We start from the raw sequence: 20,338 nt of genomic DNA, 5'->3' as shown, positions 1-20,338 counted from the left end.
TCCGAAGACGAGCAGGATCAGAAACCCCAACGTCCGAAACAACAGCAAGCTCGACGACGTCAACAACAACAACGCAAACGTCAAAACGACGAGTATGAGGATGAAAGTGACTATTTTTCCGACGAATACGATTCAGATGAGTACGATGACGATGACGATGCGGGTCAGGGCAATGCCATGCAGCCATATAAGCGCGGCACCCAGTCCTTAACACAAGGCACAATCACAAACGGAGCCATGACGGACGCCCCAGGACAAGGGAAAAACGATGAGGAGCAGGATGGCCTCAAACTGAAACTGGAGCTGAACCTCGACATCGAGGTAGAACTCAAAGCCCACATTCACGGAGACTTGACACTGTCGTTGCTGTAAGTATCTCCTTCGTTTGGTTTTCAGAACAGACCCAAGCACCATCAGTCAATTTTACCCGACTCAACATAGAATAGGACCTAACCTCACAATCGCAGTGCATGATTGGGGAAAATGTTAATTTCGCCTCTTATATTAGCTCTTGACCACCTCGTCCCTCCGATCGATGAACATGTCTAGCATGAAGTTTATGAAAATGTTCCAGGAAAACAGCAATCCGTTCCGCATGTTTCCTGTTTGTTGAATAGAGTCCTGGGCTCAGGTAATGTTTTTACTTTTTTCTGGCGCATAGTTACTATACTCCAACTGTTAGTATGATTAATAGCATGAGTCCGATATTGTTATTTGCGTTCCGGCTTGAAAATGTTGGCTTCTGGTCGTTTTGATATCTCCATGTGTTTCAGACATGCATACTTGATTCCCGATGTTAGTTATTCGCATTGCGAACTTCAAGCGTGCAGATATGTGTGATCCAGTGCAGAATATAGCGGATGGTTTAGAGATCAACAGCACCATCTAGACTTAAAGCGGCTTAATTCACCCACGAATATCCTAACAAGGCTCGGTAAGTCGCGTAAGCTCTCGTGCAGTCAGTATAGCCGGTTGAGGTGTGATATAGAAGGGCGTCCGGCCCTTCTGCAGGATGGTGCAATGCTTCTTTTCGATTTCGCCATGTGTAGAAATGATAAGACCTAATGATTGCTGGATTTGAGGCCTGAAATGGCTCGAAAATGATATAGCAGCCATAAGGAGTTAGTTATCAGGTGGTCTTGCGCCAATTTACGAGGCAACTAGTAATGTGGAGCTGCTTCAGATATATACCAACAATTTATCACGGAAGTGTGTAGTATATATAGTATGAAGCACATGCAAATGTCCAGATTTGATGAGCAGCAAAATTTGTCTTCGATTCTGCGCAAAGAGAAGGCTGATGGAGAATTCAAGTTCTACTCTAGAAGGGGGTCGAAGGAGAGATGATGGGCAGAGCGTTTCCTAACTGGGAAATACACATCACGTGCGCTTACCTTCTGTATACTATGTAGCAGATCAATCGCATTGCATACCTAAAATATCTCAAGTACCTGGAACCGAGCTTATCTACCCCGAAGCTTAAAAGTTAAGTAGACTGCTGAGAAAGGGAAGCACATGAGCATCGCAACCATCCGACGTTAGTCTCTTTACAGAAGCCGAGGTAGAAGCTTGGCATTACCAAACGGAGTCAAGTACTTAACTCCTGAAGCGGAGTACCTGACGAACTGAAGGTACATACATTCTAACCTCCATTCATACTGTCTCAAGGGCTGAAAAGTACCAGTGTGCGATTGAAAGGACACCCCAGCAGCAATAATGGCCGCAATCAACGACGACAAATCTGCGTCTAGCAAAAGCTTCATTATCAACCACATGAATGCGGACCACCAGAAATCGCTGGCGATGTATCTCCGCGTCTATTGCAATGTCGCCGATGGAGAAGCCAAAGCCGCACGGTTGGAAGACATCACTCTGTCTGATCTGTTCATCAGCGCCAAGGGCATCCGCTATAGCGTGCCCCTAGATCCACCCATGAAAACATTTTCCGATACTCGACAGCGCGTGGTGGCAATGCACAAGGAGTGTCTCGAACGGCTAGGGCTCTCGGATATCATCATCAAAGAATATAGAGCACCCCGAGGCTGGGAGGCGATAAACTTTGCCGTGGTCGTAGCTACGTTAATTGTGTTCTCTCGGGGCAGCAATTTCCAGCCAGGGTCATTGCTCTACGAAACAGCTGGTCTTGACAGGTTCCCAGCATTCACTCGGTTTTGCCACACCGTCCAGCCCATCCCAGGTACGCTTCTGCTGGGAATTCATGCTATAGAAGTGGTTCTGCTGGCAGTGAAGCGCTTGAAACCTCACGGTGTGCCATTTTTGTCTGGTGTATGGATTGCGTGGGTAGCCACCATTATGATTGAGGGGGTATTTGCATTCCGGAGATTTGACCGGATGGTGAAGGAAGAGCAAGTGAAGAAGGAGCATCGCAAGTAGTCGGAGGATGCACTACATGTGGCAAAACGGTCCACATAGGGGAGAGCCTAACAGAGTCTTTGATGGCTCATTCTCTTCTTCTCTCGTGGACAAAGGGTTTATGGCCGGAAATGACACATGGATGTATATGTACAAACTGCTCTTCAGGCGGTGTCAAAAGCACAGATACTTGTTGATTACTTTATTAAAAGACATTCACCTGAGTAGACTAGTCCTAATCTTCAAACAATTTGGACATTTTTAGGGAAATTCTATAGAAAAGGAAAATAAGATTTGTTCAAAAACGGTCTAGCCGAAAGGTCACGGGAATGGGTGCTATGCCGTATTGGGGCTAGCGCGCACTTTGGACTAGGGCAACTTCTCAAGCGAAGGCACAGTGCGAAATTCACGATAGTCCGACGACAGCACTCAACTCCACGACCACCCAACGACCCTTGCCCGCTGCGTTCCTGGTGAAGGGCTGCAGGATTAGAGGTGAGTTTACTATCGTCATTCCAAGTGTTTTCGATCTCCTCTTTCTGGTTTCACCGTTGCGTCGAGTCTTGAGCGTTGGTTATCGTGCCGTGTGCCGCTTAGCGATTGAAGTCGATCGGATTAGTTTAAGGGACAGGACACAATCAGAGGAAAGAAAGGAGAAACCGAAGGGGAATATCAACGACGAAAAAGAAGAACGGAAAAATTTTTTCACACATCGTCTTGTCTCCGATATACATAAACTATCTGCTTGGGCTTTGCGACCGCTATCAGTGCATTCGATTTTTGACCGCTCGCTATCTCACGATCCAACGGGAAACTTGAAGGGGAAATCAAAACAAAACGGAACTACTGCGTCTACGGGTTCTTGATAGCTAATTGTCTTTGTTGTTGTCCACAGTCCCCTCGAAACAGCAAACATGGGTATTTCTCGCGACTCCCGCCACAAGCGCTCGGCTACCGGTGCTAAGAGGGCCACCTACCGCAAGAAGAGGTATGAATGAACTTGAGCTCTGAGGAACCCAGAGATAAGAGGCCCAAATTCTTACACATTTCCAATAGGGCGTTCGAGAAGGGTCGCCAGCCCTCCAACACCCGTATCGGTACCAAGAGAATCCACCTGGTCCGCACCCGTGGTGGTAACCGCAAGTTCCGTGCCCTCCGTCTCGAGTCCGGTAACTTCTCCTGGGGTTCCGAGGGTATTTCCCGCAAGACCCGTGTCATCGTTGTCGCCTACCACCCCTCCAACAACGAGCTGGTCCGTACCAACACCCTGACCAAGTCGGCCGTCGTCCAGATTGATGCTGCTCCTTTCCGTCAATGGTACGAGGCCCACTACGGCCAGCCCATCGGCCGCAGACGCCAGCAGAAGACCGAGACCACTGAGGAGAAGAAGAGCAACAGCGTTGTGAAGAAGCAGGCTGAGCGCTTCGCCGAGAGCGGCAAGGTCGAGTCCGCCATCGAGAGACAGTTCGAGGCCGGTCGTCTCTACGCCGTCATTGCTTCCCGCCCTGGCCAGAGCGGTCGTGTTGACGGTTACATCCTGGAGGGTGAGGAGCTTGCTTTCTACCAGAAGGCTATCAGGAAGTAAAAAAGGAAAATCGTGTTGTAAAAGGGTGGTATCGGAGTTTCAGCAATTTTTTCCAGAATACATTTATGATCTCTGGGGCACTACGGGTGCATTGTGTGTAGAGCTCTGAGCTGTCAGCAATGGAATGATCCTCGTTATGTTCTGTCGAATTTGAATAATCGTTTCCTTTTTTTCTTCTAGAGTTTTCAAGAGGACTTTCCCCACAATAGATACCGTAAAGTTCTTGTCAGTCGATCACACTCTTTTGCCCCCCCTATCAGACATTTTTTCAAAGTTTCCAGTCGGTTATCTATGACGCCATGTCGGCCCCTCCGCCATTTAATCATCTTGACATTATAAACATCCATCACAACACCCAGTCTGCCCTAACACAACACAACACAACCACCTACACTACCTCTCTACCTCTCTATATCCTACCTCTACCTCCCTACAATAAAAACACACAACCTAAACCTCCTCAACCACCCCCCCAAATCTAGAACATATTACCAAAATGACCAGACCAACCACCAAAACCCGCATCTGCATAATCTCCGACACCCACACTCTAACCCCCAACCCAGCCCAAAACACCACAAACCCCTACCGACACCCCCTCCCCAGCTCCGACATCCTCCTGCACGCCGGGGACATAACCAAAGTAGGGCTAAAAGACGAACACGAAGTGATCCTGGACATGCTCAAGGTGGCACCCGCGGAGTTGAAGCTCGTCGTAGCCGGGAACCACGACATCACATTGGACGAAGAATACTACACACGGATCGGCCACTACCGGCACCGGTACAGAACAGACCACACGACGGCATCCGCGACGGCCGGGAAGGAAAACGTAGGTGCGTCCTCCGAAGAAGAAGGGCGGGTGGAATCCGTCCGGGAGATCAAGGCGCTATGGACGAGCGAGGAGGCCGTGAACGCCGGGATCAGGTATATGGAAGAAGGGGTGCAGACGTTTACGTTGGGGAATGGGGCTCGGTTCACTGTTTATGCGTCGCCGTATACGCCGGAATTTTGTCAGTGGGCGTTTGCGTATGATCGGGATACGGATCGATTTAACCCCCCACAGTCGATGTCGGAGGGGGTGTTCGTGCCGCCGAATCCGGTGCCGGATGATGGGGTGGATATTATGTTGACGCATGGGCCGCCGTATGGGATCTTGGATAAGGTGGTGGGGACGCATGCTAGTGTGGGCTGTGAGAATTTGTTTCGGGCTGTGGAGAGGGCGAAGCCTCGCTTGCATGTTTTCGGACATATACATGAAGCGTATGGGGCGGCGCGGCTGGAGTGGAGTACGCGCAATCAGTCGATCATTCAGTGTGATAAGGAGACGACGCTGGAGGATCGGTGTGCGTATACGGATGTCAGTGGACAGTCGATGAGTCCGCTGAGGGTGGGCGATGAGACGCTGTTCGTCAATGCGAGCGTGGTGACGGTTCAGTACCAAGCTGTGAACCCACCGTGGTTGGTGGATCTGGAGCTTCCTTCTGAGTAGATATTTATTGATTGCCTGTTATACTCGTTCATGTAGGGTGGTTGTTTGAAATTGCATCTATAGATCCTCTTCGGCGTACATAGTGTCCTTGTTTTACATCTCAAACGAATGGACCTAATTTGCCATGAATCAAGACCGAATTTAAGACAGGTCAACTACTACAAAATAGAAATATCTTTACATAGCTTGGTAGGTGAGTCAATATGGTTGAACAAAGCGGCGTGTTTTGATTATATATAATTTCCATGGATCAATTTTTTTTTGAAAATATCCAACTCCCGGGACCACCAGCCATCCTGCACCTACGGGTATAAAGGGGTCCATACATAACAAGGGGTAGAAGAATGGTTGAAAAAGGGAGTGACCATATGAAAGGTAGAAGTGAAATTTACAAAGTGGCCCATGTTTATCTGAACAAACAAAAGAGACGTCGCGATCAGCAACACACGAAAAGGGAGATGAGAGTAGGGATAGGTATCTGGGAGGAATCTCTGATGTATCATGTCCTGAAAGTGAGAAATGAAGAAGGGAAAAGAAGGAGAAGGTCAAAAAGATCAAAAAAGGCAGATGAGAGAAGAGATAAGCAAAGAAGTCACCGTCACCAACATGCGGTACGTACCGGGCTCAAGAAAGGAAAAGCAAAAGAGAATTTAAAGTATGATAAGGCGGAAATCCTGAGGGAGGTATAGCAAAGAACAGGTACGCTGCGATACAAAGAAAAAATGCTTCAATCAAGAGCAAGAACATGAAAGAGGAGAGTAACGAGCATTAATGTCCTGACATTAAAAGAATAATAAGGGCAAGAAGGGGGAAAGTAAGAAAATAAGCAGAGGCCGGCGATTCTACTCTTCGCGGACTGCCATGCCAGGTGTATCAGATCTAAAATCGAGGCGACTGCTCTTTCGCCCAACACCCTTAAGCAGGCTGAATCTTTTCATAACAGAGTCCCGAACACCACCGGTAGGAAAGTGGGTTTGCTGGGGAATTTTCGGGCTACCCAGGTCAGGGCTTCTCATTGAGGTCCTGCTGCTCTGTGTCACTGGGCGAGGATAGTCACTAATAGAAGGAATCGTGGACCATCCCGATCTGGGGCTGACGACTGACGGCCGATCGTTCCCAGAGACCCCTTTGTTTTGTGAACTTGTCCGACTAAGGGTCTCCCGCGACTTCTGTGGTTTCGCACCTGCATCCCGGGAAGCGCTTCTTGAACGTTGACTTATCTGCGCTTGGGTATCTTCAGGCACAGGTTTCGTGATTGACAACGACGAAGTATGTTTGTGCAACTTTTCTCCAAAGAAGCTTCTGCGCCGACTCTGAGTATCCCGTGATTGACTGGTGGTCCGGCTGTTTATTGTTGCTGCGTCTTCACGGTCTGTATCCTCGACTCGGCCGTTTTCAACCGGACCATTATCGTTCCCATCCAGTGGCGACTTTGAATCTCCATTGCCATTGGTGACCGAGCCGCTTGCTGCGTAATTTACACGTTTGAAGGGGTTCATGATACTGATGACTGATGGCCTCTGGGAATGTTTGCGAGTGTGGCTTTGCCGTGAAGAACGGATCAGTTCTTGCTCCGGTGTGTTGGAGCGCAGAGCTGCCTGCTGTTTACGATCTTGTAAAGAGCGAGGAGACTGACGCGGTGCTGAATGGGGTGTCTCTTGTACGACAGGACTAAGAGAAGCAAGTTCCGGGGCAAACGCCTCTTCGAAGCGGCGCATCAATTCAGCCTGCGTGGCTTGGTGCGCTGGTCGATAGAAGAGGGCCAGGGCTTGTTTGATTGCCAAGGCATGATCAATCAGAGCGACAGCTAGAGCCTGGTTCAGAGGATCAACTGGTGTTGGGGTATCATCGTGCTCAGCATCGCCTTGCGGATGCGACAAGAACTGTCGATAAAGGGCTACACAGCCGGCCGAAGACGAGTTGAGCTCTAATAACTGCTCTAGCGCCTCTGTTAGGTTCGACAAGCTCATGTCCTCACCAGATGCGGCGCGCCTTTGCAGCAATGTTAGTTCTTGAGTTTTGCGCCAAGTTCGTTCAAGGGCGGTTTGCATGGGGGTAAGTGCTAGCTCTTCAACTGCAACAACTTCACTTCTCCGGAGGATATTAGGGAATGGCTCCGCAGTTGTGTAAATTGCCTTCTCCACCCATTGCTCCTGAACATCCGCACCGCGAATATGTCGTTTTAATGTCGAACTGAAGCGGCAAGGCTCGGAAATCAAGAGGTGATCCCTTACAGATGACGGGACTTTAGATCGTTGATAGACCGGATGTGTCATATCACGGTGAACAGTAACCGGACTAATATGTAAGAACTGGCCCTCATAATCGTGAACTTCTCCCGGCGATACAATCTGCGCAGCTGGGTGTTCCCTCTGCATACGGTCGACGAAGGAGGCCATACGATCGGTTGGAGAGCATTCAAAGATGAATTCTTTATCTCGTAGGGTTGCTGGGAAACCGAGTCCCTTATACAGCACACGGAAGTAACGGGGGAATTGTTTCTCCTCTTTTGCAATGATCTCGTATATCTTGGCCATTGAGCTTTGTGCCCGGGAGAGCTTGGCGAAGTCCATGATAGTATCTTCATATTGTTGAGCTAGCTCCTTGTAGCAGACAAGTGCATGTGCCCAAGATTTAGCATCTTCAAAGAATTGAATAATTGAGAAGTACAAGGACTCTTTCCTCTCAAACGATGTCTGTTCTGGGAAAGTGGGGTTGAGAAGCTCAGGAAGGGACCGCCTCGGATCCCACTCATAGAGATCGGCATGAAATTGGAGTGCAAGGCCAGCTTCAGTAAAATTACCTGCTGCGGCTTGAAGCTGAGCCAATTCGTGAACATAGCGAATGAAGATATCTTCACGGCCCATGTCTTTCATGTACTCCATCAGCCTGAGGGAATGCAAACTTTCAGCCATAGATCCACTTTGCGAGGCTACGAATAGATCAAGAAGCTCATCTACAGTTGCGATAAGCGCTTTGACCGCATTTGAGAGGCTTTCGTCGAAGGAAGAACAGTTCTCGAAATGCTCCGTCAACTCAGCAATGAAGAGCTTCTGGACAACGCCTTCGTTCATATTCTTCGTCTTGAAGAGATTATCCAGACTAGAAATGATCTCCGTTTCAATGATGGACAGGTCCTGGTTAAGGCTCCATTCACTGAGAATCATTGTCCGCAAAATCTCAACCGCCACATGTCGCAAACCTTCATGGACACTGAGACACAGCTCGATGATAGGGGCCACGAGACCAGGGACATACTGAACCTGATATCCCCCAAGCTTTTTCAGGCCATACTGCTCCCTCTCTTCTTCTGTGGTATCCCAGCCTATGGCTTCCCAACTGGAATGCAACAGCTCGGCGCCTTGCTCACGGACATCGCCAGCGATCTTCCAGATAGCACGCCGTTTCTGCTCCGGGAAGGTCTCAAGAGCTAGGACATCGCTCGACACGACCTTTAGTAGAGTCATGAAAAAGCTTTCCCATAGTCGTGTATCAAACTTCTCTGCATCTTCTGGCGCCGGTAGGAATTTGGCGATCAAAAGCGAAGAGAGATACTCAAGACTCTTCACCGTCGCCCGGTGGTTGTATACGTGAACACTGAGCCAGCTCTCAGGGTATGCCTCGCAATTCAAGATCGACGTATGGACCTCAAGAGCCTGAGAGAGAAAAGTAGCAAGCTCTAAGCCTTTCAACCGAGGTCGTTTAGGGTTAGGTATTGCTGCGGTGGCAGCCATGATTGCGGACAGCTCCACCAAAGCTTCATCAAACTTTTGCGTTTGCTTGGACGGTTTCACCTGGAACGGGAAGGATTTGCTGAAGAGCAGGGAGAGATAACTGGTATCTTCCACACCGTCGGGTATAATGGTGTAATATGAAGAGACGATCTTGGGCATGAAGTCGTACACGTATGGGTCAGGCTCCTTTGCGAGTTCTGCGACTATTGCACAGTTCAACCGAACTTGATCACGGTACAAATCAGAAACAGGTCCGATAGCCCCCCAATACGGTGCCAGCCAGCCTATACAACTGGAGACCAAACTTTTCCTCTCCGGCCCAGTACTGAATATTTCGAGACGTGTATAATGCTGTATCAGCACTAGCTTATAAAGGATTAGCATGCCCTTGACATCTTTGCACGAATCCATAAAGCTGAGGGCTATCATGATTATCTCGTCCTTGGGAAGCACCTTTGTTAGCTCGGGCAGCCATGTGTGGAAATGCTGGACAACAAGCGTCTTGCTTCCAATCATGGCAGGCGAAGGGTTCTTCATGAGAGCCTCAAGAGACTTGAACATCATGTGCAGGTCCCGGTTGAAAGTCGATTGAACACGGGTGATCCCGATGCCTTCCTCCTTCACTTTTTGTTGCTGCCTAGCATTGATGATGAATTTAAGGACGTGCCGTCCCACCTTAAAAGTGGCACGAAGGTTACGAGACTGCTGCCCATCAGAAGCACCCTGCAGGAGACGTTGATAGCTTCGAATGAGGCATGGAGTGGCAAACGGGAAGTTAAATTGGTTCTCAGCGTAATGGTCGACTAATGGGCCAAGATTGAATCGTCGGTCATGGACAATTCCCAGAACCGTGACCAGGTTCTTGAATATTAAGTCCTCATATTCTTCATTTCCAGCGTTTTCTACCAGGATCCCAAAGAGAGCGTCGAAGACACTGCTAAGTTGCTTGACAATTTCGATTTCTGGCACGAAAAGGACCCTCTTCAGCGTATCCAAGACTTCATCTACCGGACGTTCACGCCAGTTTAGGAGGCTTAGTATCACCTGGTCTTGGGAGTACTCTGTGCTACAGAGGCTGGTCTCTAAGCGCAACGTAGCTAACGGTCCGGTGATAGCCTCGTCCTTGGCAGACTCATTCTTGCCCAGCGAGCTCCAGGGGAGCGACAGATAGGCTCCCTTACCATTCTCGATACTGGAAGTTACCTTGTCGTAGGCATGTAGTAATAACGAATGAGGGCCGTCTCGCATAAAGGCTTGATTATCCCATAGCGGCATCCAAGCAAGAGCGAATGGAAACTCAGGCGCATCTGCAATGCTCATGATCAGATGGGACCCTGGAATTTGGTCCGTAGGGATGTTGAGGCGAATGGTCTGGTTCCAAGGCACACCTCGTGCGGCTATCGTGGTGCGCCAAGCTGTGTGCGCCGTATTGTTGGACGAGGGGAAAACACATCGTTCTATCCGGGCTCCTGACGAGGCACGTACCTCCAGGGTCAACTGTAGATTGCGGAGTCCTGAATTTGTCGGCACGGGAACTTGGCCCGCTTGAGGATGCGAAAGTAAGGCCTCGGGAGGAAAAGTAGCATGGGATATTGTTACATAGATATCAGATCTAGGTTTAGTCGGAGCTTGGGAAAACCCAATTCTCCTAGTTTGGACGACGTTATGCATAATTGTAGGATTTTTCCGAACCAAGGCATCTGAATCACTGCCCACAAAAGGGTATAGGTGTAGATGAAGCCGTGCGGCTCGTGGGGATCTCACATACTTCCCGCTGGGACTTGGAAGCAACGTGCGAATTACTTCATCGAAGCCATCCGAATGTTCATCCCCATTTTCGTTTTCTTCTGACGAAGACCAGATGTTTATTACTTGTTCAGTATCCTTGTCTTGGCCAACGATCTGTGATATTTCTAAGATACCCACGCCTATTGTGCGGATCTGAGTGGTTTCCTTTGCCGGCTGGCTATTGGCTGGTTCTTTGCTGTTGCTGGACGTGCTCTCCGCAGATTCAGGCGGGCCTTTGGAATTCTCTTTACCCTGCTCAGCGCTTGGAATGCCACGTGGTTTCGACGTCCACATCATGCTGCGGCGGGTCTTCAAGCTGCTTTTTCCTTGTTGATTGGCCCCCGTTGATGTTTTGGAAGCGGAGGATCCCTCTCTAGAAACCGAAGATCTTGGTTGAGACGGGGCGCCTGTCGAAGCAGTCTCTGGTGCTCGGACTGCGACGACCAAGTATAGCTTGGGCCCGTTCGCAGATCCATCGCCGATATCTGTGGCACACAATTCGGTGAAAAGAGTCTTGAGCTTGCTGCTCTGCCCCATGCTTGCAAATTTCTCCGGCGATGGGATGTCTAAGATGTATGTTTCGGACAGAGGGTTGAGGCCACCGGTCTCCGATTGAGAGCACAAATTCACAGCAAGCGTCACGGGCCCAGGAGAGTTGCCAGAAACTGCATTGACTTCTAAGAGTAGGTGATGGATCGCTGCGGCGTCGGATGGATTTGTAGGACTGCTTTCTAGCATGCTCATCTCAGACTGGAGCTTTGTCAATTGGACGGCGGAATCTTCGCCGGTCAATAAACGGCCACGCTGTTCGGGATCTCTGACGATGACGTCTCCGCTTAACATTTTATTTGCCCGCACCAGTTTCCACACGACCTCCTGTCGCAACCCTTCCTTCTCCTGTGCGGTGAGCACATTGTAGAGAAGCTGTCTCCTGGCAAGGTCAAGCTCTTGAACGATAGCCGACATCTCCTCAATAACGTCATATTGTCGATTGAGCAGGAGCTGGTGAAGGTTCGTCGAATGCCATTCGCGCAAGCACGAGGCAATTTCGTCCACTAGAGGTTCCGACAGGGAGGTTGGAGTCTCGTCACCGATCTTGAGCATAGGTACAGGAGCTGCTGGTTTGGGACCGTGCGGGTCTCGGGGTGTCATTGTGATGGGAGTGTGAGGCAGGGACGGCGACTTCAAAGTAGTACTGCAAAGTGAGCGTGGGCTCTGTTGATCATCATCCAGTTTGTGAATGAAGATCTGAGAGGGTTTCCCTTTTTTAGCAATCACAACGTTTGATACTTCCCCAGTCATGAACTCGTCATCATGCAAAGAGACCACACTATTCCTCACATCGCCATCTGGGCCGTCCCCTTGTTCGATACTCCTCCTATCTCCATTTGTCAAAGTTCGCTGCCCGTCTGCATCGCCAAGAACCTCACGAATCTCAACACAGTTGCGGGGAAAAATGCCGGAGAAGACCCTCGCTTCGAGGGTCTGTCCTTTTGTGCTCGTTAAGCCCGCCAACAATGATGGCGGAGCCACGAGATAACCGCGACACCATTCTCCATTGGCACCCCCTTGTTCTATTATGTATAGCTCATCACCAAGCTCCAGAGGTAAATCGGCCGGGGTCGAGGGTTGAAACGGGTATATAGCAACGGCAAAAGCGATTCGAGAGAGAGGCCGCCAGGGCATATCTGCTATCGAGGCGGCCGTTTGGAGCGCACCCCGCAGCGGTCGTCACAACTGCCGTCAGAGGAATGGAAGTAGCGGCGAAGCGGGGGCGAGAGAAGGAATGGATTCTCTATTGATCGATGGATAGGACGCTACATGCAGCTTCCCTATTGTTGCGAAAAGAGGGGATTGTGGGAGTTTCGAAGTAGACGGGTTGCGAGTAAGTAACTGAATTGGTATCCCTAAAGGGGGGTGCGAGGGCCACTAAAAGTCTATGACCAAATCCACTCTGTTAGTAGCTGTAATTTCCAGCGACGACCGCGTTCGAGATTCAGGCGACACGGTGATTTAAGAAATTAGATGCGATTGAGGAAGGACTGCTCCACATGGCGGTGCTGAAATACAATAGGGTTAACAAAAACGGTCACGCAAGTGAGACCATTGATTAATTGATCTTTTTTTTCTCCCAATTTCTCCTCCCCCTAGCAGTGGATGCCAGATGGTTTGTACTGTGGAGCCCAACCATCTGTATTCATCTTGGCGGGAACTGTGGAGAAGCGGACAAATGAAGGGGGAGGGGATAGAAGGAGCTTACCACGAGAAAAATGTTCCAAAAGAATTGCCCCCAAAGCAAGTTCGAAGATGACGTGGTGGATCGCAAGAGATTGGGGGATGAATTAGAGAGCGTAATCCCAAAGACTTGGGGGAAGAATGATCGAGACGGAGGAACCGCGATCGTACTAAGAGGCTACTTTATGACCGGCCACAGACTAAAAGGACCTCGAAAGGGTAAAGGGCGGAGCGGGAGGCGGAGAACTTAAGGGTTAGTGCGTGGTGCCTGAGGCTGGACTCGTCCCCTAGATGAGATGTTTCATTGATTGAAGAGAATGAAGTGACTTGAGGTGGGGGTTTCTAAAATAGGGGATTTTCCTGGTTAACACACAATCTCAATTGGATGTGGCTTATATATATCGATATACCAATCTCATCGAGTTTACGCCAAAGATCGAGGGTAGTCACAGTCGAGTAACAAAGGCCCATTCCGAACTAAGACAGGCTGTCTTTCTTTTGTCTCCTCTTGTTCTTTTTTAGGTTCTTCTTTCTGTACTTAAATGGGTCCAAGGTTTACTTAGTAAGGAATATTATAGACTTAATTTAAAGTGATATTTATATAAACTTTTGCAAAGGTATGGGGGGCATTCCACCCCACAAGTCAACCTCTCCTGTCTCAAAGCCGTCAATCTATACCCCGTACTATATACATATATATAACTTCACGACGCTTGAGTAGAGTACAATCTGGCCTCCACCTACCTGTCGATCTGAGCAGCAGAAACACACGGTCTAATTAACTCTAATACGAAGCATAAGATAGAAGGTGAGTTTAGCTGAAGAACGAGAGGTTCTTAATCCGAAAATAAACAGTATCTGGCAATTAATGGCACCGAAGTGGCTGGAAAAATACACGTAGACCAGACTAGAGAAAAAGCCTAATATGTTACGAATAGGAGCGGAGCCCAAGGATCATGGAGCCGATACATGAAATTTAGAAATTCATCTCGTTGATACTTGAGTTTGCTCTAATACAGGCTCTGACCCCATGACTCCCCATAGAGATGTATTATCAGGGGTAGAAGGAGAGAGATAGGCACGAGACGATGATTGGAGTGTTCACATTCAAGAATCTGACATATCAAGTAATACCAATATAAGGTAGTGGAGTAATCCAAACTCCTGCAGGCGTTGCCGCTTCAATATTTATTTTCTCCATCCATGCATGCTCGGCTCCTGTTGAGATGGCTGGGTTCCCTGCAAATTGGAATCCGGACCGGACAACGTCTTTCCAGCCTTCCGGCATATTGCTGCAAGTGCCGTATTCCTTTGCTTTCCTCTTTTTTTTTTTTTTTTTTTTTTTTTACTTGTTAGTCCTTTCTTACTCTACTTGTATTGCACTAATAGTAGTAAGATAAGAATTGCTTACCGACAGGGCCATTGTACGCTGACATCGTCCAGTCCTTTCGATCATGCCTATACCCTCGTTTTTTGTCTTCAAATAATCCCCGTCGCTTATTTCTCTATGTCATGATAAGAGGAATTGGTCATAATACATGTAATTACGTATGTGGGGAAGGGCTAAAACGATACGCGTCTTACCTGTGATCGTCTATCAATTGCCTCTCTGCCTTGTTGAGTTTCCTGGTTCGCTGGGTTGCCCTTCCAGTGGAAAGGTTATCTTGGTTCGCCAGTCTATCCGCGTGGTTGAAACAACCTGTCTTTATACGCAGATGTCCGACTATCGAGGATAGAAGCTTCAAAATAAACTGGTGACAAGGTCATAATACATTCATATCACCATTCTCTAGATGTCCAAGGCACCTATATACCATCAATAATGAGGGGTCATGCAGGAGAATGATAAGCTAAGGTAAAAACGAAAATGAAATCGGTGATATAACGCAGTATTATTCAATCCAGACGCCCCAATTCTATGATCCATGGACATGGATATATGCTTCCGTTGCTCCCCACCCAGCAAACCAGTGCAAATAGAACAGAAAAGAGAAAGGGTACTTGTATAAGGCAGAAACTCGGAGGGAAAAAATGAACAGTCAGGGAAACAAAGAAAAGGCGCTGAACCGTAGTACACTGGGCATCCATTTATTTCTTGAACATGGCGATTGCATCCTCCTTACGCCATTCGAGGTCTAGTTGGCCTTCGTACACCGTATTAAGAATGCGTCGGGTGCGGTCATACGCCCCCTCATACCGACTTTCACATTCTCGCAGTACCTTCAACACAAGGCTGCGGCTGAGTCCAGGGTCGTCAGCATCACCAAAGTGCTTCTCCACCCGTTTCTTGAGTGCCTCAATACCACGCCGCATTTCTTTCGCATCGTACGTGGCTAAAACTTTCTTCGCTACCGAGCGCGAGTGGCTAGGGCGGCTCGAGATATCTGCCGGGTTGCTTGTGGTCGCCAATAAGCCTTCCGCGGATTCAACGAACTCAAGTAACTTGCCCAGTGGACGGTGAATGACAGAGTCTAGATAGAGCTTCATGTGTTCATGATAATCCTGGTAAGCCCGCTCGCGCCATTTTTCTAGGACCGGTAGGCCTCGAACATCCACCTCCTCAATGTAATGGTTCATATTCTCGATCAGAAGGATGTGATAGTTCAGTGCCTCCTTATCTTCTGGGTCGCCCGAAGTTGCCGCTGCACCGTTAGGTTGGCCAGGGGCTTCTTTGGCGATAAACTTAAGTGACTCCCACATGGCACGGTTGATGCGGTTGTAAGCTTCATTAACGCTGATTCGAATGTCACAGAACTCTTGTGCGGGCTGTGACAGCATGTTCTCGACAGCCGTGGAGAAATGGGGAAAGACTCGCATGAAGGAGATGACCCCCTTCCGCTTGTTCACCTTAACCTTGGTGTCTTCAATTCCACGAATCTGCTCGTCTACAAAGCGGTTAAAGAGACCAATCAATCGGGAATGGAGTTTTTGGAGTGAATGGACGATGAAGTCTTGGTTGGTATCTTCAAAATCCAGAACCGCCTTTTCCAAAGCAAACAGGATACCTATCCCTTGTCTGTAACAAGTTAGCGTGGCACGAACGTGATTGCTTCGTGATGTACTTACAAGGGATCGGCCTGAATGGACGAATCCACAAGGCTCTGCATATCGTTCGGCCAGAATGAAAACAGTTCGTCCATAATCTGTTCCACTTTCCTTGCCATTCCTCGATCGGTATCGTGCAACTGCTTGACGCCAAAGTCGGGTAACCGGCGCTCCTCAGGGTGGACAGATGCAACGAGGTCGGGGAAATCAACGTGCGACAGTGAGCTTAGATGGAAGAATTGAACTAGGAAGTTCTGCTCCTCTGATATCATGCTCAAGGTCTCATGAAGTGCGCCTGCAAACGATTCATAAGGCTCCAGATGTCCATGCTGCTTGTCACCAGAAGGCAGCCGTAGGCCCGCTGCAGCCCTCATAGTTTTTCCTCGTTTCACGGTTAACTTCCTGGCGGCCATCGTGATGCCTTCATTTTCCTTTTCTTTCTCCTGATGTGTAAACAGAAGCTCGTGCTCTTCTCCAGAGGGTTTTCTCGACGCCTTTTTCCAAGCAAGACTATTGTCCCGAAACTCATTCTGGTAAGGTTGTTTAGCCTGTTGTTCGTACAGGTTGATAAGCCCATGCCACTCTGCGCCACTGACTTCCTTTGCAAAGAGCATCAGCGCATTATACATCCACAGCTCTCGGCGGAAGTATTCTCGTGCTCTACTGTCGAGCTTCATAGGATCTTTTGAGCTATTAGTAGCAGTGTCGACCCTTTTCTGTTCAGCAACCTTGTAAGCAATGGCCATGAACTGCTTGAGCCGCTGCAAGAACAACCGAGATTGCGAACGATACTCCTCTTTCTTCTCCTTGATCGCACGCATTTGGCCAATTTCCGTATCAGCATACACACCCACACTGCCGTGATCCCCAGCCGCATCAGCCAATCGCCTCTTATTCTGCAATATATCAGAATCAATCATCAACATAGCTTTATACAGAGTTGATAATGCAGTCTCGGTATCCCTCAGCCCATCAGGGTTACTGAGAGACGCCTCTTTCAAGGAACGTAACTCCACCGAGGAGATAGAAAGAGTTTTGAGCAGATTTTGAAGCTCGTTATGGAGTAGTTTCTGGTTGGCGGTCTGCACTTGCAGACCTTGAGACTGCGTTTCTATATAGGATACATCATCATGAAGGGTCTGTCCACGGAGTTAGCAAACATGTAGCCTAGCATATACAAAAGAGGGGACGGAAGTTGGTTGTGCGGGCTTGATAACTTACATTGAGTTCATGCGAGTACAGTGTTAGAAGATTATCCAGCTCTTCACACTCTTCGATAGTCTTGTCAATCAACTTGGCAAGTTGATCGATCTTTCCTTCTTGCTGCTCAAGATTACCCAGCCAGCTAGTAGCCTCGACACGACCGATCTCACGGCGGATATCCGCCTCAAGATCCTCGATTTTCTTCTCGTCATTCAAGCGTCCATTCCACCCAAGGTCAGTCAATATGTCGTCAAAGTCCGCACCACGCCCACCTATGCTGCTGGGATCGACCCCAAGCGCCTGACAGTATTTGATCGTATTGTCTTCGTGGCGCCTGCGGCGTCGACCGTCAGGAGATGGAGACACAGACCTCGCTCGTTCGTCCGCACCGACTTTCACGGTAGCCCTCGAAGTATCTCTCGGTTCCTCTTGAGTCTCAACAGAGGTAACAGTAACTTCTTCGGCGGCAGCCTGTGTTACTTCAACTGTAGGTGGCTCCAGTATAGGAGACTTGGCTGGAGAGGGCACTTCCTTCGCTGGAGATGGAAGGGCTGGTATCTCTTTATCCGGCGTTTCGGGGGACACCACAGGTTCAATAGCTGTACGAAGTGAGGGCGCGGGCACGACTCCAGTGATCCCATCAGGCCCATTGTGCTCCTCGGCTTTTTGTTTCCTTGCGGCCGCTAATAGTCTCTCACCAGCACCACCAGGTCTCGGCTTGAAAGCACCATGAGCGGTAGCGGCTTTGCGAAGTGCACCTACAACTTCCTTGCTCTGCTTTTTCTTGATCATAGGCCCAAGACCAGGGCGATGTGCATCCGCCTCGTTTTCCGCAGGTGATGTGGGCACCTCAGGGGGACTGGCTGGCGGAGAGATCGGCCCACCCTCTCGGACCAATTCGCTGGGTTGCGATTCCATAGTGGATACGGGTGCTGCTGTTTCAGTAACAACGGCTCTCATTTGAGCGTTAGCAGCGTTTGACGTGGCCAGCTTTAACGCTGGTGGTACCTCGACAGGTTGCGTGTCGGGAGTGCGTTCGGATGCAATGTTGTCGTAAGGCTCCGTGGGAACCTCGGGACTGGATGCCTTAATACTACCCTCATTGAAAGCTGAGTTAGGCCCCGGGTTACTAGCTGGACTTGGGTTGACATTCGGACTCTCACTCGGAACCGATTGAGCTGTGGTAGGCCGGGAACCGTCATTGTTGTGCCTAGGTGAGCTGAAGGCCAGATCCTGGGTGCGAGGCTTTGGCTCTGGCACACCTTTCCCATCCCGCGATGGCGGTGGCTGGACCTCGGGGCGTGTGACTACGTTACGTTCCGACTCTCCACTTGGTCGATCCCGCTGACTCGAAGCCGAAGCGGCCAGTAAACTAGTAGGAATGTCTAAGCCCCTCGATTCCGGTGATACTGGGGACTTGGGCATTCGGTTTTCAGATGCCAGACGCTCAGTTGAGCGGGGAGGTGGCTGGTCTCGCTGGTCAGGAGGAACTGGCGGGGGGTGCTGAGGCGGTACAGGAGGAGTGGGAATGCTTCTCCCGGACTGACCAGACTGGGCAGTAGATGGTCTACCCATTTGATCCCGACTGCGTTGGGCTCTCAGGGATTGCTCTTCAGAGGGTAGCCGGCGAGGCCCATCACGGCTAGGTGCACGACTCGAGTAAGGAGACTGAGGCCGGCTACCATGGGATGAATATGGTGGCCCTGGAGGAGGAAGTGTCACTTCAGGTCTCGGGGGTCCTTGGCCAGGGTGTTTAGGGCCCGGAGGGGGCATGCCCGCAAGCAATTGTCGCTCACGATCATCGAAGCCTATCAGCTCCGGTACCTTCCCGCCGGTGTATTTCTTGTAGATTTTCACCAAACTACCGATGAAGAAATCCTTCTCCTTAGATGTCCTAGCTTGCCAGTAATAGGGCTTCCCAATGGTCACCACAAAGCCAACATTCGAGGCCCATTGTTTCTGCTGTTGTTCCAATGGAGACGACGGTATCCAAGCATTGAATGACTGTATCGCAGACAGGTCGTCTAACATCCACGTTTTACCAATAGAAAACGAACCATCATTATTTTCCCTAGCCTTGTGCACACGCACCCTACCTGATTTTCTCACAGCAACAATTATTGCTCGAGGCTTCTTGTTGTCGGGTGGGGAATTCGGCGGAGGGGGTGTAGACGGGTACGCAGCATCCTCCGTGATGCGAACGTGTGTTATATAGGATTCAGTCACTGGGAGCAGTAGGAGATATCAGCAAGCAATCCACGAATCCAGCCACCACGTTTTGCGCTTGGTCCTATCCTTCGCCGTGCAAAGATCTTCGTCCAGGTCTTAGCAGGCGCGCCAGAGCAGAAAGCGACCACCTATTATACAGGTCCCTCGGTTTGACATGATAAAACCCAGTTCAATCAAGGCAAGGCGACTAAAGCAACAGTGCGCAACAAGAGGAAATACATACAAGAGCCATCGCCATCCTTCCTTGAGAAACAGCTTTGAATGATCCGTCTCTTCTCGTCTTCGAATCTCTCGGCCCTCGACATTGAGGCTTCACCATGTCCGGTATGACCTGCATTGCGACCATCGCCGACTCGACGCGGATCTCTTTGAGGCGGGATCTCGCCAGGATGCGGGCCCCGCGAGCGATCACGACCATTCATTATTGCTTTTCAATTGCCGAAAGCCTGGTTCACTCAGGAGGTACCAGAAGCCAGGTGAACATGATCGGGAGTATCGGGGATAGGCTACACGGTGCGCGCCGTGTTCGGAGGACGGCCGGTCAGGTAGTTGACTCGGAAAAACTAATATAAATGTCAGAGTTTAGAAAGAAAACTGAGTAAGTACAGCATGGATTGCTGGCGTTGAATCAAAAGCCCACAGAGAGGAGCGAGC

The 20,338-nt window shown here is 49.5% G+C and overlaps 5 protein-coding genes across 5 annotated transcripts; 3 read left to right on the top strand and 2 right to left on the bottom strand.

The window, feature by feature from the left end:
* Positions 1–1,716: 1,716 nt before the first annotated feature.
* AO090003000918 (DUF2470 domain-containing protein) lies at positions 1,717–2,394 on the top strand (the record flags this gene model as incomplete). Its single annotated transcript, XM_001819984.3, has 1 exon — positions 1,717–2,394. One exon carries the CDS (start codon positions 1,717–1,719, stop codon positions 2,392–2,394), a length of 678 nt encoding a protein of 225 aa, XP_001820036.1.
* An 893-nt stretch (positions 2,395–3,287) lies between these two features.
* On the top strand, positions 3,288–3,958 carry AO090003000917 (40S ribosomal protein eS8; the record flags this gene model as incomplete). Its single annotated transcript, XM_001819983.3, has 2 exons — positions 3,288–3,361; positions 3,430–3,958. The coding sequence occupies 2 exons, from the start codon at positions 3,288–3,290 to the stop codon at positions 3,956–3,958; spliced, it is 603 nt and encodes a 200-aa protein (XP_001820035.1).
* Positions 3,959–4,454: 496 nt separating this feature from the next.
* AO090003000916 (metallophosphatase domain-containing protein) lies at positions 4,455–5,499 on the top strand (the record flags this gene model as incomplete). Its single annotated transcript, XM_023235097.1, has 2 exons — positions 4,455–5,446; positions 5,487–5,499. 2 exons carry the CDS (start codon positions 4,455–4,457, stop codon positions 5,497–5,499), a joined length of 1,005 nt encoding a protein of 334 aa, XP_023090149.1.
* Positions 5,500–6,292: 793 nt separating this feature from the next.
* AO090003000915 (guanine nucleotide exchange factor DCK1) lies at positions 6,293–12,658 on the bottom strand (the record flags this gene model as incomplete). Its single annotated transcript, XM_023235096.1, has 2 exons — positions 6,293–12,187; positions 12,314–12,658. 2 exons carry the CDS (start codon positions 12,656–12,658, stop codon positions 6,293–6,295), a joined length of 6,240 nt encoding a protein of 2,079 aa, XP_023090148.1.
* Positions 12,659–15,295: 2,637 nt separating this feature from the next.
* On the bottom strand, positions 15,296–19,989 carry AO090003000913 (GTP-Rho binding exocyst subunit SEC3; the record flags this gene model as incomplete). Its single annotated transcript, XM_001819980.3, has 4 exons — positions 15,296–16,223; positions 16,274–17,391; positions 17,474–19,680; positions 19,908–19,989. The coding sequence occupies 4 exons, from the start codon at positions 19,987–19,989 to the stop codon at positions 15,296–15,298; spliced, it is 4,335 nt and encodes a 1,444-aa protein (XP_001820032.3).
* Positions 19,990–20,338: the final 349 nt, after the last annotated feature.

The sequence above is a fragment of the Aspergillus oryzae genome, chromosome 2 (assembly GCF_000184455.2).
Source record: "Aspergillus oryzae RIB40 DNA, chromosome 2".
Lineage (NCBI taxonomy): Eukaryota > Fungi > Ascomycota > Eurotiomycetes > Eurotiales > Aspergillaceae > Aspergillus > Aspergillus oryzae.
This window is presented reverse-complemented; position numbering and strand designations above follow the sequence as displayed.